Source organism: Anoplophora glabripennis, unplaced genomic scaffold, assembly GCF_000390285.2.
Source record: "Anoplophora glabripennis isolate ALB-LARVAE unplaced genomic scaffold, Agla_2.0 scaffold365, whole genome shotgun sequence".
Taxonomy (NCBI): Eukaryota; Metazoa; Arthropoda; class Insecta; order Coleoptera; family Cerambycidae; genus Anoplophora; species Anoplophora glabripennis.
In genome coordinates this window covers 387,171-408,975 of record NW_019416447.1, presented here as the reverse complement: position 1 = coordinate 408,975, position 21,805 = coordinate 387,171, and the positions used below count along the sequence as shown (strand labels likewise).

At 33.9% G+C, this 21,805-nt stretch overlaps 2 protein-coding genes across 3 annotated transcripts in view; one reads left to right on the top strand and one right to left on the bottom strand.

Annotated features, from left to right (window-relative positions):
• Window positions 1–831: 831 nt before the first annotated feature.
• Window positions 832–4,641, bottom strand: LOC108913295. The gene is made up of 7 exons (XM_018718819.2): window positions 4,457–4,641; window positions 4,175–4,398; window positions 3,791–3,980; window positions 3,535–3,736; window positions 3,382–3,483; window positions 3,241–3,333; window positions 832–1,008 (listed from the first exon to the last, which is right to left on the bottom strand). The coding sequence occupies exons 1-7, from the start codon at window positions 4,639–4,641 to the stop codon at window positions 832–834; spliced, it is 1,173 nt and encodes a 390-aa protein (XP_018574335.1).
• A 71-nt stretch (window positions 4,642–4,712) lies between these two features.
• Window positions 4,713–21,805, top strand: part of LOC108913298 (telomerase-binding protein EST1A) — a 142,950-nt gene continuing 125,857 nt past the window's right edge. Inside the window, exons 1-8 of one of the 2 annotated variants that reach the window (XM_018718826.1) lie at window positions 4,713–4,763; window positions 5,148–5,690; window positions 8,842–10,031; window positions 12,159–12,319; window positions 12,439–12,465; window positions 12,523–13,638; window positions 13,698–13,776; window positions 16,834–16,944. In XM_018718826.1, the coding sequence (XP_018574342.1) occupies window positions 5,174–5,690; window positions 8,842–10,031; window positions 12,159–12,319; window positions 12,439–12,465; window positions 12,523–13,638; window positions 13,698–13,776; window positions 16,834–16,944 (3,201 nt within the window). In that variant the 5' untranslated portion in view covers window positions 4,713–4,763; window positions 5,148–5,173. The other variant, XM_018718825.1, reaches the window with a different exon arrangement.

The following is a 21,805-nucleotide window of genomic DNA, read 5'->3' as shown; positions in this document are numbered from 1 at the left end:
ATATTCTAGCACAAAAAAAGCAAATTAATATAAAGAAACATTCGATAACAACAACAAAATATCAAAAAATTTACACTGCTTTTTACTAGTGTAACAAAAATGTCAAATGAAAACTATTTTCAGAAGAAAAAAACTAATTCGCTGTTGTAACAGCCGTATTTTATTCCAAATTAAAATCGCTATTTACCTTCAAAAATGAAAGTAGCCAGTGGCAAGTCGTAACACCCTATTTAAAAATTGTTGTGGGTTAAAGTGCCTTCCTTAAAAAAACGACTCATTCAAATTTCCTGACATTTTGAGAGCCATATCGCTCTCCTTCAGCAGAAACTGTAAATCTAAAGATTTAAGTCCTCTGGCCTCTGTTGGCCGTCTACAGGCCTTTTCTGGAAAGTGACATGTACTTGTTCTCGTGCCAAGCTCTGTGGGGGGCGGACCTGCTATCAAAATACTTTAGGTCCACCCTGACGTTGGTTTTGGTGGTGGGGAAAAAACATTGCAACTTTTTTGTCAACAGTTTTTTTCGATATTCACAAAATTGAAAAATCTTATGTTTGGTTTTGTTACAAAAGGAAGGTGCTTTTGTTGGACGTCAAAAGGTTGTACTGTTTTCAAGTAAAATCGATATTAAAAGTGTAAGTCACCACAATAAAAACTAATAGGAAGCAGCACTTTTTTCTTATTTTTTATGAAGAATCTAGTGAATTTATACGGTTACCACGCCACGTTAATAATGGATAAAAAATTACAAAACGACTTTATGTGCGAAAATACTATTTGGAAAAATGTATTTACAAGTCCAAGGAGCAAATTCACAACAACACGTTCATCCACTTAATAACATTCTATTTGAAACACTTTCTTTGCAGAAATAAACGCTATTTTTGGCACTAAAGATATATCACTTTTAGGCCTCGCTGAATGGTCTTTTGGTTTTTCTACCTTCTTTTTCACTGGTCCTAAGTCCAGAGCGTACACTGCCCCAGGAAGACCGGTAATATTTGCCACAGTCTAAAAAATGTGTATCGTAAATATTGACTAATATTTGTAGCATATTTTTAAATTTAATAAGTATTTTTGCCAGGCTGAAAAGAGAACCAAAAAATCGTGCTAAGTAGATCATCCGGGGGGCTGATTTTATAAACTTGGTTTTGTCTCAACAAAAATATCTTGTACACAAAAGTTCACGATAAATGACATATGGCAAGTGAACATTTGAATTTCGATTGATTTAATTAAATGCTTTGAGAATGAGACTTGAAAAAGTTTTCGAAACGGTAACTTTTAAGTAGTGTAGTGAAATAATAAATGCTTGGAGATAATTTCTACAATATTGAATATTGTTCCATTAATTTCTCTTTTTTTTACAAAAAGTTATAGAACGTTCATGTTGTGACAAAACTTTAAGAATAATTTTTATAATAGACTGAGAGGTTCGATTTTGGTAATATCGTACAGCAATTCGTTGCTGTACTTGGGAGGATTGTGGAGACAATTAATAATGTGACATATTTTTGTAACATATCTAATTGTGGAAATTTCTGCCACCCTTAGGTTTCGAAGCACCTTATTTCTTGTTTTTAGATAAAGACAGAGCACATTTGTAAATGGTTTTGTAGATATGGGTAGCTGTTTTCTTGCTAATTATTTTATTTTCATACATTTAACTACAAAAAACTCTATTTCTGCCAATACATTTCAATTTAACTGATTTTATGTGCTCACTGGGGTTCAACATTTGCACTTATGTAATTTTGAGGTATACAGGGTATAGCAAAAGTACCGGAACGGCAGAATAACTCGGCATGAGAGCATTTTAGAAAAAAAACAAAAGTTTCAGGATTGCTTCCTGGCTATCCGATAGTGACATTGACAATGACCTTGACGTTGACCTTGAGGATCAATTCAAGGTCAAATGTGATTTTTCAAATGGGACCCTATACTTTTGACCACCGAAATGAAAAAAACGGAAAAGTTTACGTTCAGATATGACCTTGAGTGACTTGATCTTGGGGCCCCCACAAGGTCAAACTAACAAAAGTATAGGAACGGCAGAATAACTCGGCGGGAGAGCACTTAAAAAAAATGTTGACCTTGAAATGATCTTCAAAGTCAAGATCAATATCAAGGTCACCATCGGATAGCCAGGGAGAAATCGTGAAACTTTTGTATTTAACATTTTTCTCTAAAATGCTCTCCCGCCGAGTTATTCTGCCGTCCGATACTTTTGCTATACCCTGTATAATGGAAGGCTTATTGCTTCTAAGGTTGGATGAATTAAGTTTTGTTGGATTGACTTTAAATGATTTATTGCACTACCTTGTTAGCATCGATTTGACGAGCTACTGAGGCTTTTGTAGTTAGATTTAGACTGGAATTGTGGACGGAAGCTGTATCGTTGGCATATTGAAATAATGTATAGAATTCCGACATGTCATGGCAGTAAATATCCCGTAAAAATGCAGAACTCTGTTGTAAACAGAATAGGTATTATTTGAGTAAGTAAATCAAATATTTGGAAGATTTAAGATATCTAAATCCAATAAAGAATACCTGTATGCCAAACAGAATAAAAAATTATATGTATTTATTTATGAGCCCATTGTTGTTCTGGAAATAACTTTTAGAGATTAGGAATTTATGTCTAGTTGTTCCAGATTCGGAAGCACACTCAATGTGAGGAGGGTAAAGTTTTTGTACCAACTCAATAGATTATTAAAATTGTACCAAAAAATTTGATATAATTGAAATTAATTTCAAGTCGTCTGCAAACAATAAAAATTTACTATGGGAAAACTACTCATTACCATTTAAAACATTGTTGAGAAAAAAGTGGACCCAAGTGAGAGCCTTGGGGCATACCTGACGCCGAAATCTAGAAATGCAGCAGCGTAGTGAAGTCTAGATTGTCAAGAGTTTTGGATATTTGAAATTATTATTATAGAAGAATGTAGAATCGGAAGTTTCTTCTTAGAAAGCTAGGGGACATTTATTTAAGACTACTTTTCTTTTTCAGTGTGGCAAAAATAGTTAATTTAACAAAAAGTATAATTGAAATGTTATATGTGGTAGATTAGTGCAAGAAATACATAAAACAGCATCAAAAAGAATATTTGTTGATAAAAAAAACCAAAGGTGGTTATTTTCGTTAAATATTTGACTCATACTACAACTTACATGAATTTTGGCACTAAAAATACTGTTTTTGAGACTCGAATATTAACATCGAGTAGTATTACTTACAGTTATGGTCTGCATATCAATGACTCGGAAAAGATTCTGATCAGTACCTCCAGAAACGATAAAGTCTTTGGAAGCGTATCTACCACAGTAGAGCTGAAAAGTCACATTTACCAAATGGTTTCCATTGAAACAAATACTTACCCTGCAAGCGTATATATCTGGTTCTATACAAGACACCCTTTTCGCACTTGCATAATCGAAGATTTGCAAAGGATCGGAAGGTTGAAAAGCGCAAGCTAAAATCTGTAAATAACACTTCCTAGTAAATAAATACAATTTGTATTTTTTTAAAACCTCTGTTCCTCTCATATTTATATCGAGTCCCTCCCCACACATGTGAATCCCCGATATGTGGCGGATGGCGTGGGGCTGCCTTAAATCCCAGTAATGTATCAAATCGTCCCAACCTCCGGTTATCAATTCGTAGTTGTTCCTGGGATGAAAACATGCTGCGAAAACTCTAGAGGTGTGACCGTCGTGTATTGTCGGATTATCACTAAAAAGGATATCACCACTCGAAATAACCCGTCTGTCATTTTAAAAAAATTACCTGGGTAATAGGACACGTTCCATCGTCTTGCTTTCTTCGTCATAAAAGCAAATCCTGCTGTCGTCTCCGTATGTTACAAATTTTGGCACACGAGGATGATACGTAAGTCCAAAAGTTTGGCGTTTTTCTTTTATTGAGTACAAGCACTGGTTTAAATTGTAATTCCAGCATTTTATGAAGCCGTTTGCATCTGGAATTTAAAGAATAGCTTCACTTTACAACATAATACTGAATTTATATGAATCTAGCAATTTGCAGTAATAAAATACAACAACCTCATGCATTAAAATGAGAAGAGAAAAGCAAGGGGGATAACTTCTTAAGGTATGCATCTTAAGGTAAGAGTATTGAAGTATAATAAAGCATACGTATACTTATATTTACATGTCCCCGTGAAACAATTCGTAACAGGATATACTTTTGAGACTGGTCTATGTTTAATTGAAGTTACTGGTGACCGTTTGTTTTTAACATCGTCGTCAGATAACTGAAGTGCTTCCTTTCCTGTTGTCGACTGATACACCCTGATTACACCATCATTATAGCCAACGCCAATATAGTCAAAGTCTTCGTTGTATTTAATACAAAGAGCCTCCTTTGGGCCTTCCCTAAAAGAATGCCAGTAGTTTTGTAAATGTATAAATATAATAAGTAATTGCACGTTACACTTGTGATATAATACTTATTCTTCCTTCCTGGTTCAAGTTTGATTCTTTTGGAGTTTTCTTCACAGAACTGGTGAACTGTTTTTCCGTATCCGATTCGCTCGTTCCAACTTCGTTTACTTCTTTTGGCATTAAGGGGCCCGGAGTTGCTTTTCTTTCTATTGGCGTATTATCGAAAAGAGCCATTGGATCAAGGGGATACGGTTTTTTGCTCATAATTTCAAATTTCCCGCTCGAATGCACGAATTTAAAAATATAAACGTTTCAAGTTGAAAACTAATAATTTTATCCAGATAAGCAAATTTAAGGTAAGTTTACTTTAGATAACCGACAAACTCAAATTGTTTAGACTGTTGAAGTTTTGGATGAAATATCACAATAATTTATATTTCTACTGTCATGGCGAGTTTTGAAGATCAGAAAAAAGAACCAGATTCTGGTAGGTGTCCTGAAAATTAGAATGCTTTTATGTAACAATAAAATGTGTTTTTAGTTTAAAATTTTTGCAGTGGGACAAGAATTGTTGTACTTATTTCATTACATCTTGTTTTAATAACTATTTTATTTATTTGTCATAAAAATTGACATAACCTATATCTTTCAAATTTAATTTAAACTCATTTATAAACAAAGACATTTGTATTATTTTACACTTATTTAGGTTTTAATTTGAAATTTTTTATCCATTTCAGGTTTCTCATTAGTGCAGAGGAAAAATATGAGACGAGGCAATAAACCACAACAACAAATATATAGACCAGGTAGTGGACCTTTAAGAAAGTCAAATACAGGAATTGAAGAATCAGAGTCAGACACCAACATTGTAATTAATTCAAGACAGAATCAATCAAAACATCTACTAGTTAATGATGATATGAGACATAAGAGCGAAGGTAGTTCACCTAGAGATAAAGTTGCTGATATAGATACAACCGCACGTGTAGGCGATATATCCGTAAGTCCGGACGCATCAAAGAGGCAAAAGAAACCCGAACAAATGCATTATGTGCCAAGACCGCTAGTGCACGCTAGGGAGTTGAGTGCATCTCAAGATTTTACTCGTAGTAACCCACCAACGAATGGAAATGAAAAGAGTTATGAAAGTGACAGATATGGAAACAGCAAGAGTAAGCGATATTTTGAGAGGAAACGAGCAGATGATAATGATTTTCAGAATGAATGGAGAGAAACCTCCCCTTCTGTGTACAGACCGAGGCAGGGTTCGGAGCCTAGGGGTATGTAACGTTTTTTGTATTTAATCAATTTAATTCGTGACAATGAGCTATCGATAAAGACCGTTAGGTGTTAAAATGCACAAGGTTTTGATATCATGTACGAAATTAATTTTTAATTTAATACGGCGAATATTTAAGAATTGCTTTTACATAACAGACAAACTGGGATTTCTCAGACCCTTTGAAGATTCATGATTTTTGTCATGTCTGGGTCACTGTGCCAGTTTTCGATCATTTAGGTAATAGATTTTTTTTATTAAAATCTGAAATCACTGTTAAACAGTACTTAGTTGTGGGTTCGACTTGCTATGACTTGAATATAATAATAGTAATATTTTTTTTACAATCTTTTTTTTTTTAAAATTGAAAACTCAATTTTTACCTGTTTTCGACCACCCACTAATGAAAAAAATCTTACTTTCGGGATTCCGTTATATTAGATCGTTTTAATCGAAAATGACCGTTTACACCTGAATTAAAGGTTGAAAATAGTAATAACGGTATACAAGAAAAAGACATTCTACAATCAACAAGAAGTCAAATAAGAGAAAAATGCCTACTTAATAAATTGGAAAAATATGCCCGTCAAAAAAAGGTTCATTTCACGACCACCTTATTAAGTCATAAAAACAAATGAAGGAATTCAAGCAGTGTCGCAAATAGGAAAACCGGGAAGGAAATAGTATTTATTTATGCTTTTTTATTTCTGCTGGAGTTTTACAAAATTAGTCGAAAACTGGTATTAGTCATAGTTCGCAGTGACTATGTAACAGAATAATTTGGGATCATGCAATTTTTTTACCAAAATTAGGTTTATTCTATACGGTACGTTAGTTTATATGTATAACCTTTATCCCAATTATAAGTACAATTTAGTTTTTCCATGATTTTAATATTCCCAAACTATTATTAGTTTTATTTTTCTCTGGGTCACAATTGATGTTGAAATGACATTAAAAATGAAAAAAATCATGGTTAAGGTCAGCCACCTGTGTTATTTTTATTAAAGTTTTCGTGCGTACGATTTTAAAATAATTTCTGTGACAGCACAAGTTATATTTCCACCTTATTTTTAAGCAGAATAGCTACATGTTATGCAATATGATTATTTTGAAGTGTTTTTGGAATAGCAAGAGACGTGTCATACCTAAACGGTTAATAACAATTTATTATACTGCAGTATATTTTAATTATAATAAATAATTGATAATTTTTTTTAAACATCAAGGTTAATTTTCAAGTCAAGAGTAGGTACATAATATGTTTATTAATATATGCTGTGTGTGTGTTCATTCCTGTTTTTTTCTGAGAATTTGAGATTCAATTTATTTATCTTCTTTTTTTTTTGTAATACAGATAATGTTATCAGCAATATTACTATCTGTATGTTGGCTTATACATGATTTCTTGTGATTCCCATAGCAATTTTCAATCAAGGAATGTTATTTATCTTTTTCTAATATGAATGATTTCTTGGTATCAACAATTTTGTTTTCTTTATAAGTACACCTTGCATCAAAATTAACATACCACAAAAGTTTGGCCTTTCAAGATTAACATTCTTACCACCGATAATTTGGTGGTTTCGACTATCTTTTTTTTTTATAAACATGTGTTTAATAACACTGATAGAAATTGTTATTGTAATTTTAGTTTTCAGCATATACAGTGTGTAAGAGATAATGAATTCTTTTCCCTTAATCCTTGTAAGGTGTAACAGTGAACAGTAATAGTGAATGTCTACTTGAATCACATTAGTGCCATTTACACTGATCCAATCACACTAGTGCCAGTCCAATCACACTAGTGCCAATCCAATCACACTAGTGCCAATCCAATCACACTAGTGCCAATCCAATCACACTAGTGCCAATCCAATCACACTAGTGCCATTTAGTTTAGTTTAGTTAGTTTAATAGTTTGTTTTTTGATTCAGACCATTATATCTGTAATTTATGGAGTCGAATATAATTAAATTGAAATGGACGAAATTAGACTAACAATAAAAAGAATCGGTGACAAGAAGAAAGAACAAAAACAACACTTTCTCTCTTTTCTTTTTATTATCAATGTCATTTCATATTTCTTTAAACGTGTTTTTAGTATCGTAACTGGCTTTTAAATTTAAATTAAGCAGTCGAGGACCTGATGCTATCCATCTTAATATTCTCAGGTACTTATTGGAGATTTAACTTGTCCAGACCATTATATTTAATTTTTAAACCAAGGTGTTTTTAATAGTTTTTGGAAATTAAGCGTTATGTCTCTCAAACAGGAGACATATCTTATTAACAATTAAGATAATCCGTAAGCATTCTTATTACTATTCGAAAATATTTGAGTTAGGTGTGCAATTTTTTACTTTTCATTTACCCTATGCTGTTATAAATTATCAATATGGCTATGTCTAAATGGTGTACCAAGTTAAATTATTTGACTTGCAGCCATTACATGTCATATGTCTTACAGGATGAATATCAATTAGATTCTATGCATACAGATTTTTTCAAAGCCTTTGGTAGTAATAATATTTTAATCCTCAAATTTCATATACTGGGAATGTTGGAACTGGAAAAAAAGTTGTCTGTCACCAAAGTCGCAGGCCAATTTTAATAAAATTCAATATGACATAATCTATCAATTTGGTGTCATGAAAATGGTATGGATCTTAGTCGTTTCAAATACCATTCCATACCTCTTTTAAGGACATAAGCAAGGTTAAACACATTTATTAATAATACACCATTAGATTCCGTTTAATCCGTTGAAGTTTTGTGAGTTGCCTTTGATTCTTCTATAATATTTATTTTTCATACTGCTCACATCATCTCCAAAGCATTAAAAATGTTGGATTTTATCAAATCAGTTAAAGTACTTTACAGTAGTTTTTATCTAATTTTTAGTTGTATTCCTTAACAGTATTTCAATAGTTTTCTGTTTTTGTTGTTATATCTTACTTTATAATTTTAATTCATTGTACATGTTACCCTTATTATCTGCATCCGCTTTAACTGACTGTAAGTTTGTTCAAAAAATAGACCCTGGCTTAAAAATAAATAATTAATAATTACGCGGGAGGTATTAGTTTCATTAAACCATATTTACGTCTAATTTAACCGATACAGGTATTTAAATATGTCATTTCTTACAGCCATTAACAACGGTCCAGGTTCAGGCTCAAACTGGTACCGGACAAGAGACCGCGACACCAGAAGTGTCGAGCCAGGAGCTTCAAATCGTAATTACACCGGCGAAAAAATACAATCAAAGCCACCTAGCGGTCGCCGACACAGCACGATAGGCCTTGAGCCAGAGAAACGCCACAAGCTCAACATAGACAATTTACCACCGAGATTGCGTAAAAAATTCCTAGGAGAAACCGCCACCACGCCCGAGGAAAATTGGGACGGCAGTAGCCTAACTTTCCAGGGCCACAGCAGCCATTCGAGCAACGTGAATAATCCCAGTTTTCACCAGATGGGTGCGACCTACAACACCCTTCCGGCTAACCAACATTTGCATAACCAGATCATGAGCAATTCGGGATACCACACGCTCCCGAACAGGCCGAGAGGCCGAGGCCGTTTGCAACACGAATACGAGAATCCTCCCGGACAAATGTATAGGTCTATGACTCCGGACAGGATCAGGAGCCCCTGTAATTCTCGCCCGCCCACGCCGCCTTTAAGCGGAAATAGAAGGCCCGACAGCAGGCCGCACACTCCCGTCAGCGACTATCAAGAAAATAGAAGTTATCAGGACAGATACAACAAAAACGTACAAGAGGATAGGTCGAAGAATTTATCAGATCAGTTGAATATCAAAAGGCAGAACGAATCGAGAGCCGGCCCAAAGGGCAGGGAATACGACAGTCGCAGGCACGTCGATTTTAATAGAGACGGAGGAAATTATCGAGGAGACAACAGACGGGGCGAAGATAACTACAATAAAGGCAGAGGTAGGATGCAGGATAATTACAAACGGGACAAGGAAACTCCTAATAGAGAAACGCCTAATAGAGACAACAGAAGACATAGAGACACTCCGAATAGAGAGAACAGAAGAGACGGAGGCGTTTCGAATAAAGACAGGAGAAGGGACAACAGAAGAGACAGACGGAGCAGGAGCAGGGATTATAACAGCACTCCGTCGAATGTTACTACAACGACTAGCACGGAAGAGAATTGGTTTCCTGATGAGGAGAATAACGATAGAAACGGAGTAACGCACGCTAAGGGCAGGTTGCATCCAAGCCTAGAGGCGCAGTTGTCCCCAGTGTCCCCCGACACTCCTGAAGAAGCTTCCGCACCCATTAGCCTTCAGATCATCAGTACGATGCTGGTGAGTACTTGAATTTTAATATTCGTAATGATTTTTGTAGGTTATTCGTTTCTAATGAAAAAATTTTAATGGCGATCCACTTTAAACAAATAAGAAAAAAAATTGTTAAGAACAACACTTTGGTTTTGAGGTGTTGAAATTTGGAAAAAATAAAATTTTCCAAAGTATATCTGCAGAAATTCACTGAATTCGAATGAAATTTGACGTCACTGCATATTTTAAAAATTTTATCAGTGGTGTCTAAGAAAAAAAAGTTCCATTTTATTTGATAAATAGATGAATTTAAATAAACCGAAATTATATTCATATCAAAATTCAGTGAATTTCTAACCATTTTTGACACTAACTACTAAAAAACTATTGTAAACACCACACATAACAGGTAAACACTATCGCAGCGACGATTGTTATATTGGATTTCAGTATTTGGAGTCGCTGAGGCCATGTGGCTCTCTACGCATACTACGAAAGAGACTATAGTTGTCCAGCTATGTAATGGTTGAATGTACTACAACTTCAATAATTTTTTTCTCGGAAACTATAAGGATTTCACAAAAATTTTTTTTAAGATATTGACTATTTCTCAGGCCACATCTATTCCCAAATTTTTTTGGATAAATTGTGAATCACCCTGTATGTTATTTAATTTTTATGGAATATCATTGCTCAAATTACTGTTACAAATAAGAAAAAAAAATAACCAGTAATAATTTGCATTTTACCATTTGTTGATATTTCCTAGCAATCTAATTCTACAGTAGTAGTAAACCAAATTCCTCAGAAGAAAAAATATTACAAACAAAAATTGTTCAGTTCACTTCTAACACTACTTACACTCCTGTATGTAAAAATCTGGTATGTTTCTGACTAGATTGGACTACAACTTCGTTGTATTTGCAGGGATTGGAAAAATAGAACATGGCTTTTCAATGATTTTTCTCAAGGAAAAGTACAGAAACACCTTGTATATTTTTACACGTTAGACCACTTTCTCTGGATTACAAAAATATAAGATTTGATAAGTCTATCTCAAAAAAGTGCCATAAATGTAATGTGTTATATGAAGAATTTTTTTTGAAGTAACAAAAAATTATTTGTAATAGATCACATTCTTTTGGCTCTTCATTCCTTTAATATCAAACCTGTATATTGCCATATCAAACCTTATACAGGGTGTAAGAAGTTTGACTGCCATTACTCAGCATGAGATAAAGTAATCATAAATGTACAGAAAAGTTGTATATTACAGGAGCGTAAGATTAACAGTTTTTAAAATACAGCGAGTATTAATTTTGGGGAGTTTCATCACAAAGTGACAACAGTACTTAATCTAATGCTACACAGTTGATGCATACCACGTGTGCACGTAGCAGACTTGTCCTACGTAAAAAATTTAAACAACTATTATTGTTAAACATTTAGTAAATTTCAAGACAATTGTTTTTAAATAAATAAAATAAAATGTACTGATTTGTAGTACGAAGATGTTGTGCTTAAATTTTAGGTCGAATTTTACTAATTATGAATCTTTTAAAACAGGAACTTAACTTTTAATCATATTATGAATTTGAAAAATATGTAATTAAAAAACCCAAAGATTCACGTCATCCAAATAATCATACATATTAAAAATAATTTAGGAACTTACCAAAAAGCAAAATTCAGTAATTTTTAAAGGCACAAGTACAAAACAAACTACAACATATGCTCAAAATGTCCACCACCATTTTCGATGCACGCACGACACCTTCGAATCCAATTTCCTCGAACTCGCTGGAAAACGCCTTAAGAAAAAGAAATAGTGGTACGCAAAAAACACTCGGACATGGTCCAATTCCAGATACCAATGAATTGCATATTGCGGGACAGCTTAGTATCTCGTGTTATTCGCCGCGCCGTTGTCACATTGCTTGATATGAATTTTATCGAATTTTAAATTTATTACAGTGCTGTGTATTTTTTTTTAAAACTTTAAGATCAAGTATATCGATTTTTTTTTCTTAATTTTTGTTGTAGAATCACCTTTAACCTTCGACCGATCGTTTTAGTTACATGATAAATAAGCAATTATTTAGTGGATGCAAAGTTGCACTTGATATAAATTGTTAACTAATTTGTATTTTTAAGGATTGGAGCGAAGAAGTGGAACTGAACGATAAGTTAGAAGCGGAAGCGCTGAGTGACGCCTTGACAAGAAGTTCATCCATTACAAGTTTGCATGAAGTTAGCACCAAATCGCTCCAGTTACCAATAAATTCTACACCGCCGACTTCTAAGAAATCAAAAAAGTAAGTGCAATTAGAAATTTGACGGCGTTTTTATGAGTGATACACCATGTAGTATATTTAATTGTAAATTTGACCGTTTTCTGTTTGTATGTACAAAGCTAACACATTAATTTTTACAGGAAAAGCAGGAGAAGAAGTAAACACAGGTAACTGACATTTCCCTGTATTAAATAACGTTTGTAACGAATAATCCTATTTTTAAGGAGTGGGGAACGCAGCAGCTCTCGCACCAGAAACCGAGGCCGGCAGAATTCCACCACGAGCGTCGACAATTTCAAGGTCCCCCAGGACGGCTACCCCAGAAGGAGATCCTCCAAAGACAGGAGAGAGAGGAGTTACGAACGCTTCCACGGCGGCTCAAGAAACCCCAGCCGAGAAGGTAGCTGGGACAGGACCCGCGGTAGTTCAAACGGCCCGGAGAACTGGAGAGAGGAAATGGTCAGGAGCAGGCAGAATTCGGAGAGGAGCGACTGCATCTTGGAAGACGGGGAGTCGGGCACGAAGAAACCCGGCATCATAGTCCTTCCCAACCAGAAATCGGAGCAGGCGCACCCGCCTTCCCTGAGCAACTCCGATCACCCCCGATATTTGGACACGAGGAAGTCCCCTTGCCAGCAGAAGAGCCTGTTCGACCCGAACAATCCGAGCAAACCGATAATCGTGAAGCCGACGGGTTCTAGGGTGGCCGTGCCGGGATTCTCCGATAACGCCGAAGAGACACCTCCCGAGATTCAAACGACGGACCAGTACAGCAACGTCCGCCCGACCTGGTACGACGAGAATATGGAGAGCTTCACTTCCAGTTACTTCCCCGAATTGCTACGCGACGTCAAGAAAGCTGACACCGAACTCCAGTACATCATCAACAGCGGGCTGTTGCTCGTCAAGTGGGACGTCGTCGACAACCTACGACAGTTCCTGAAGGAGGCGCTGCAATACCTGCTGGGGAAAGCCATCAAGTTCTGCCAGATGGAGAACATCGAGCAGCACTTCTGGAAGATCCTCTACCACAACATCATCGAGGTCACGCGGAACGCCATCAACAACGACGTCGCCAACAAGGAGAACTACAAGGCCTTCCTCCTCTACCTCATAGACGAGGGCACCAAGTACTTCGAGAGCCTGCTGGTCCTGCTCGAGTCCGCCTACGGTTTCAAGGTGGGTGACTACCTGGGTCCCAACAGCCTGGTGTCCCACAAGGGGCTGGGCCTGACCGGTATGGCGCTGGTCTCGGCGCAGAAGATCTTTCTCTTCCTGGGGGATCTAGGGAGGTACCGGGAGCAGGTCAACGAGACGTCCAATTACGGGAAGTGTAGGCAGTAAGTCGCACGTTGTCGGTCGAGGTGTGCGTGTTTCTGAGCGTTTTTGGCTTTTTCAGGTGGTACATCAAGTCCCATGAAATAAATCCTAAGAACGGGAAGCCTTATAACCAGCTCGCTATTTTAGCTGTTTACGCCGTAAGTATTTTTCAATAATTTTTTATTTTTTTAATTTTTAAATTTTTTATTTTTCTATTTTTTGGGTAATTTGAATAATTTTGTTATAAATAGATCCATAATAATTTTTCTATTTTATTAAATTTTTTAATTTTTTTTTAATTTTTCTTTTTTTTTGAATAATTTGAATAATTTTGTTAAAACTAGATCCATAATAATTTTTTTATTTTTTTTTAATTTTTCTAATTTTTGGATAATTTTAATAATTTTTTTATTTTTTTTTAATTTTTCTATTTTTTGGATAATTTTAATAATTTTGTTAAAAATCTATAATTATTTTTTTATTTTTTTTATTTTATTTTTTTAATTTTTTAATTTTTTAAAATTTTTCTATTTATTGGATAATTTGAATAATTTTGTTAAAAATAGATAAAAAACTTGTATAAAACGTAGACTTATATTAACACAAATAAGTTTTCAAGCATTTACTATACAGGGTCAATTTTAAATATGTACATCAAAATTAGGTCTAGAAAAGTCTAAATTTGAAATAAACATGCATGATTTTTAATAGAAAACTTGTTTAGAACCGCTGACTTCCTTGTGGCATTTATGCTTAACATAGATCAGCCATGTTGCCGATGATGTTACACAGTACTCTTGAACTGTAATTTTGTATATGAAATGAGAAGAATTGTTGAAACAAGCATTTTTCCAATGACACCTCAAAAAAATTTTCTGTTTACATAAGTATTGAGTTTTTACTGAATGATTGATAAGGGGTCCATAAAATGTGTGCACGAAATCAAAATTTGTGCAAGCATATCGCTTTAAAATTTTTTATGTTTTCTTTGATACTTGCAACAAATGTACAGGGTATCGCCCTTAAATGTGATACAAGCCTATAACTTCTTTATTTTTTGGCCAATTCCAAAAATTTTGATTTAGAATGTAGGGTAAAACAAAAACTCTAACTGTGATACTGCAGTTTTTATTAATGTAACACACGCTGCCAACTAGGACGCGTTTTTTTGCCGTCAGAATGGCTAATTGGTATTAGCAATTTTTTTTTAAATCGCTAATTTCAATTAGCTGTTTTGACGTCAAAAACCCGCGTTCTAGTTGGCTGTGTATTATATTAATAAAAACAGTATCACAGTTACATAGATTTTTTTTCCCTACATTCTAAAAAAAAATTTTTTTAATCGGCCAAAAAATAAAGAAGTTACCGGCTTATATCATATTTAAGCGCGACACTCTGTACATTAAATGTAAATATTAGGATTGGATGTCTGTTCCGCAAGAGCAAAAATTATTTTTCAATCGTTTAGTACAATCATTAAGCCAAAATGGGTTTACCTAGTATGTTGTCCAATCGCCTTTATTGTTAATTGTAGCTTGACACCATCGAGGCACGTTTTTCACCGATTTTTCGTGAATATGTCAGGTAAACCTTCAAATCTCTCGAATATGCCTGATCAGCTGCTTTAAGTTGAAGATTCGTTTTCCTCTGAACTTTAATTTCATCTTTGCCCAAACATTTTCTATTGGATTGGCATCAGGGGACTGAGAAGGCCAATCCAACGAAACAATGCCATTTTCGCGTTTCCAGTCTGTGCATAAGCGACTCTGATGTTTGGGATCGCTATCCTCTTGAATTGCAATTTGGACCAAACTATGTTCGAGCAGCCTTTAATAAACATTTGTCATATATTTTGACCATTTTTTGGGCATTCAAATTGTCTGTCAACAAGTAATTCCCAAACATTCACTTTCATTGGGTGTTTGATCGTGCGCTGTATGACGGGTTTTCCGTGAACTGACTAAGCACGTTTCCTAGTAATCCAGGCCCAAAAGGAAGATTCATCGATGAAGATAACATTGGAAAAATCACTGTCAATATTTGCTTCTGCCCACTCCAAACGTTTTTCACTTAAAAAAAGTTTTAGTTTTGTACAATTATAACCAATTTTAGACTCCAATAATCGGCATCTATTGGTATTTAAACTTACTGTTAAACCTTTTTTTTTCTAAAATTTGCTTTGCTTGCCTCGAGGAACATGCCGTATTTTTTATTAACAATTTGCAATATCTGTTTGTCGTCGGATTGGGATGTTGAGCGTCCTTTGCCACGTTGCAGCAAGTCGTCGTCGTTTTTTATAGTGATTGACATTTCTAACATGGCATTTTCTAACAAGTGTTTCAGACTTCTGCCTATAGTGAATGGCAGAAGTAAACTTCATTTTCGGTCCTTTTGGATGGGTGTACAAAAGCACCGCTTCGAATCAGCCACCGTACATGGAACTCATTTTAAAATTGTTACTCCGATAAACAGCATGCGCAACTGAAATAACCACAAAGCATGAAAGCCAGATATCCAAAAAAATGTGAGGAACTAAAATCGTATCGATGCGCCATCTATTAAAGCCCTAGCGAATCGCACGCACTTGGGTAACAGACTGTATGTGCATTTTTAATATTTCCTCTATCTCGTATCAATCGGAATATAAAGTTTTTGCCACATGTGCACTCATTGCAGAAAATACGCTTTACCATTTCACCAGTCCTGTAAACTGCCATATTTCACTCAAATGCATCATAGTTTACTAAAAATGTTAATGAAATACATTTAAAAAACAGTGCCTGCGAAAATAACGAATTAACACAAATACCTCAACCTGTTCATTTTTCAGTGCGCAGAATGCAGTGACGTCACACTGTTACCGCGTTACCGTTGCTTGCAATTTGGGGTGTAATTCAAACTCAAACTAGTATATTTTTAATACCACTTGTTGGATTTCAAGTTGGCAATTAAATTTTGTAAAATTAAAATGATAAGATCAATTTTGGTGTAATTTTTCACGAGATTCTATTCAACCAATCAGCGACCGCATTATCTTGAGCGTAGAGGTAACGGTTTGTCATTGTTCATTGTAAACGAATGATTAATATTGACGACACTAGGATTTGGAGATTTTTAGTTGGCAATACCAGCCGTGCCATGTTGGTTGCCTAATCGGCAATATTGTCCTTTCTTCCACAGAATGCAGTTCTGCATAATTCAACCGTTTGTTTCAGCGGAGGAAACTAGACGCGGTCTATTACTACATGAGAAGTTTGATGTCGTCAAATCCAGTCCCTACTGCTAGGCAGAACCTCATATCACTGTTCGACGAGAATAGGAAGAAGGTAAGCCTTTATATATATTTTTTTTGTTTTTCGTCACAATCACATATCACTTTATTTACTGATATATTATTATTTTGCCCTTTTCATGTCTTCTGTTAGAAAGAGGTCAGTATATAACTTATGTGAGTGGTGTGTATTCCATAAGGTCCTTTTATTTTGACGCTTCAGTAGTTTTAGTACCTTTTTTTTTAAATACTCCTTGTCCCTATCAAGTAATTCTACACATATATCATTAAGATATTCGTCTATCAAACTATACAGTGTGATAATTAAGTGTTACTCCCCGCTTTATTTTTTTTGCAAAGAAATATCTTGGAAAGGTATTACAAGTACAAAAGAAAATCAAAGCACATATCTAACCCATATGCGACACTCCTTTGATGTGGCGTAAATGCCGCTGTTGACCTCGTCCCTTTAAATTGGATGCTAAACGTTGCCAGATTGGGCAATAAAAATTTATATCTGAAGTAAGTGTTGTCGGTTCGAAATATTGAATAAACATGAACATAAAATACTTACACCTACATTTATCACAATTTTCACTTAATTAATAAAGTGTCTGTCTAAACGGGATGATAAATTAGATAACTAATGTATTAAAGTAAAATTGCTATATATGTATTAAATGTAAAATTACACATATTTAATTTTTCATTTTTTTTATTAGAGGTTTACTAAAATTTTGATTGATAGATTTTATGTAGTAGTAAATTCGCAGAATTACAAGTTATTTTATTAAATAGCTCAGTTAGAGTAAAGAATATAGAAAATATGTCATTTTAGGGATAGTAAACTTCCAAATGGTGTTACACTAGTTATGTAAATTTGAAATCGTTTTATCCATGCATTATTAATTCTGGGCGTCCACATTTTTCTATCGACATTTAAAAGAACAATTTATATTATAAAAATTGAATTTTTAAACAATTTTTATAAGAAATTTAAATTTATCTATATAAAAAGTACTTAATAATTATACAATTAATTGTTCTTCTTTAGGAAAGCGAAAAAAATGTATGTTTTTATTTTCTTTCTTGCATTTCCGATACTGATTTAGACATTCTTTGCAACTGCAAATAATTGTTAATAAAAACGCCAAAGTTTTAAAAATAAATAACTATAAATCCACTGTAAACAACTTTTTAAAACACTCCAATACAGCTAACGGCAACAATGTTTACAAAATGGCTATTATATGATTTAACGTAACGTCACTAACAGAAACCACGCGGAGATAAAATATGTTCGGAAGTATTCAGGCTTCATCGGTAATGTATTTAATTCGCAGATAAAAACCGTTCATAGGAGCAGCATCATTTTATGGGCAAAATAATCAAACATTCTATTTTACTCTACAAAATTTATATATCCTTAAAGTTTTGTATTTCATATTTATTCTGTTTATTGCCGAAATAATAGTAAACCTGAAAATATCATCTTACGTTGTCACACAGCTGTTCTGTTTGGAAATACGCATGCGTTCAGTCCCTTTAACTTGGATGTATCTCCATTCGTGTTGCACGAAGTAGCCTTATCTCTCTCAGTGTCGCATATGGGTTAGATATGTGATCAAAGTAACGTTCTTTTAAAATAAATTACAATAATTGTAACGGTACATACAGGGTATCCCAAAAGTATGGAAACCCCAGAATGACTCGGACGTAAAGGGTTATACGGAAAAACGTTTCTTACAAAAATTTCAGGATTTTTTCCGGACTATTCAATATGATGATCTTGAATTTAACCTTGGCCTTGACCTTGAAGGTCATTTCAAGGTCAAGGTCATTTTTTCAAATGGAAACACCTACTTTTTATCACGCCATTGGAAAGAGCGGAAAGGTCATGGTTAAAGTCATATTTGGATGTAAAATTTTCCACTCTTTCCAATGACGTGATAAAAAGTAGGGGTTCCCTTTTGAAAAAATAACCTTGACCTTGAAATGATCCTCAAGATCAAAGCCAAGGTCAAATTCAAGGTCATCATTGATTAGCTCGGAAAAATCCTGACACATTTGTATGAAACGTTTTTCCGTATAGCCCTTTACTTTCGAGTTATTCTGGGGTTTCCATATTTTTGGGATACCCTATATACTGGTCAAACAAAACAATGTTTACACAAGAGAATTTATAATCATAATATAGTATTACCTCCGGATAATATCAATAACAACGCCCTTTCTAAACATGCAATAGAAATTAATCGTAAATTTGATTTTAATAATGTTGAAATTCTGAACAATAAAAACAACTTTCGAAAAAGATGTGATCTTGAAATGGTACAAATTAAAAGAAGTTCAAATTCTATAAATAATAATTAAAATTAAAGATAATTAAAGAATTAAAGAATAATTAAAAAAGAGTACTTAAATGTAATCAGAGACTGGGATGTGCTTGAATATTTTTACATAATATGTTAAAATCAGGTGCTATTGTCATAAGTTGAAACCGCATTTCAAATTCTGCATTAAGCGCATTGTGATACTTTGTTTTTGTCCCGTTGCGTATGTGGAAACCCCAGGGTTCCCCGGAACGCAGTTTGAATACCGCTGATGTATTTGTAATACATGAATATTACAGTGACGACGTACACAAATATTAACGTGCATTTTAAAAAACTAATTATAACTTGACTGTTTGATTAAAAAAAAAATTTCAGATTCGTATGCAGAGCAACTTGTACTATTACCTCTAAAAAACTGACCGCCACTTAAAGTTGCACCCTGTATATGTTGCACTGATTTTTACATCTTCTTTATGCTACTTACAAAAACATCTTTTCTTGCTAATTTTTACGAGCATTCCGATACTTGTCTTTAACGTTGTTTTCGTCATTTAAGTCATTTAAAAAGTCCATTTCTAATATGCTACTGACGAAAGTTAAAAAAAAATTGTAAATCTTTTATTATTTTTAATAATATAAAAGATTTTATCGCATACAAATGAAAAAATTTTAAAGTTTGAAATTTATAGTTATAACGTTGGATTGTTGCTACATATTTAAATCGTGAGTATTAAAAGAAAAAATATATATATTGTTATTTATTTTCGTAAGGTAATAACAAGTTTTTTTGTAAAATCTGAAGATGGGTAAAATATCTGAAACGTAACCGTTGTCAATAATAAAAAAAATAAAGAGTTTATATCCCGGTCAGGATATTTATACATGTTACAAAGAAAAAATATTTCGGTAACGTCGATTTTAAATTTGTACAGTATTGAAATTTTTACGTTTGGGCATGCCTTTGAAAATAAAAATCAAAAGTTTTTTTTTATGTAAGGAAAAATAAATTGATCTCTAACATTTGATCCTTTCATTGTGTGAATATTTTATGAACAATGTGATTATTTGGTTATTATGTATAATGCCGGGGCATTGTACATAACGATTAGGGAACTCTGGTAAATTAATATTTCCAAGTTTGTCACGTTGCTCCCACACTATGTATAACGTTCATTAGGTAAATCCTAAATCTCTACCTAACCTAACCTAACCTAACTTAATCCCTATTTATGTCATTATCGAAAGAAAATGGAGTAGTATATTCATATTTGCTGGGCATTATGCATAATGTTTAGTGTGATTTTACATTAAAATATCATATTGAAAGGTATAAAATTTTTCGACTACATATTTTTGAAACCGAGAGAGTTGCACGAAACTAAATTTGTACAGGACAATGCGAAACATCGCCTTAATGTTAAAAATGTTCACCGCCGTTTCTGGGTGGTGAAAATTCGAAATATTTGGAATTATTTGTTGTAAAAATTGTTTTCACCTATCTTTCAATTATACATATGTATACATATACAATTATACATAATTGAAAGGTAGGTGAAATAAATTTTTAATTTATTTTACAACTTCAGAAACGTATACACCTTTATTATTAGCTGACATACACTAAAAGTTGGTAGGGACGAAAAAACTACTTTTTAAAATTATGTTCTAATATACAGGGCGATGTATTAAGATGTGGCGGTCTAAAAATAAATTTTCCAAACGAGATAGCAGTTTACACATATTTGAATTCGGCAGATGGTGATATAACTAGTTTTATATTTGGATGTGACGTTAATTTTTTATAATCTTCAAATGGTAGTCGTTAGATCTGAAAGACAGACATTACTGAAACACTATAAATCTGTGATACGTTTATTATTTCATCAAGCTTCATTCTCTTGGATTTTTCAAATTTAACATCCTGTTTTTAATGATATCATCGAGTGCACTTTTTTATTGTCTTTATTTTTTGATGAGCTATTTCTACAGTCGTTTTTGTTAATTTTCGACATTCCCAAGTTATTTATTTAAATTTCTGGAAAAACCATTGTTTTCCTCCATTAAATCTTGTTTTAATTCGTGGTAGATGGAATACTTACCATTAAAATTAGATCTGTTTTTATAGCCTAGCTCAGTTTAATTAATATATGAATTTAAACTTCTAGTGGATGTCCTGTATCAAATTTTACTGAATAATTAAAGTTATGGTGGCCAAAACAAACAATTAACAGTTAACGATTCGTAAGCTTTACCGTTACCTACGTTTTCCTATAGCCTCCGATAATTGCCAATAATATCTTTCTCAAGACTCGCTGCTTGGGTACTTGGTACCCTTCCATGATGCAGTAAACTTATATTGCCGTTGTAAACGCAGAGCCCAACAATTGTTTTTATTAGGTAAAACACTGTGCTGTTGCTGTTAACGATGTTATTGCCGCTTACGGAACGTCGCTAATATGACATTAATTCGGAATGAGCATAATTTCGCGCCTCCTATAAATCTCGCAGAACCATTCGCCAAGACCACCTATCCTCTCCGATATTTTATTCATTTTGTTATAGCGAAGACAATAAACGTGC

Excerpts from the sequence above, each read along its gene's own strand:
- LOC108913295 (XM_018718819.2), bottom strand. The coding sequence starts at position 4,641 with ATGGCTCTTTTCGATAATACGCCAATAGAAAGAAAAGCAACTCCGGGC. Across the intron at positions 4,399-4,456 it reads ATAAGTATTATATCACAAGT|GGAAGGCCCAAAGGAGGCTC; the intron begins GTAACGTGCAAT and ends GCATTCTTTTAG. Across the intron at positions 3,737-3,790 it reads GAACGTGTCCTATTACCCAG|TGATAATCCGACAATACACG; the intron begins GTAATTTTTTTA and ends TATCCTTTTTAG.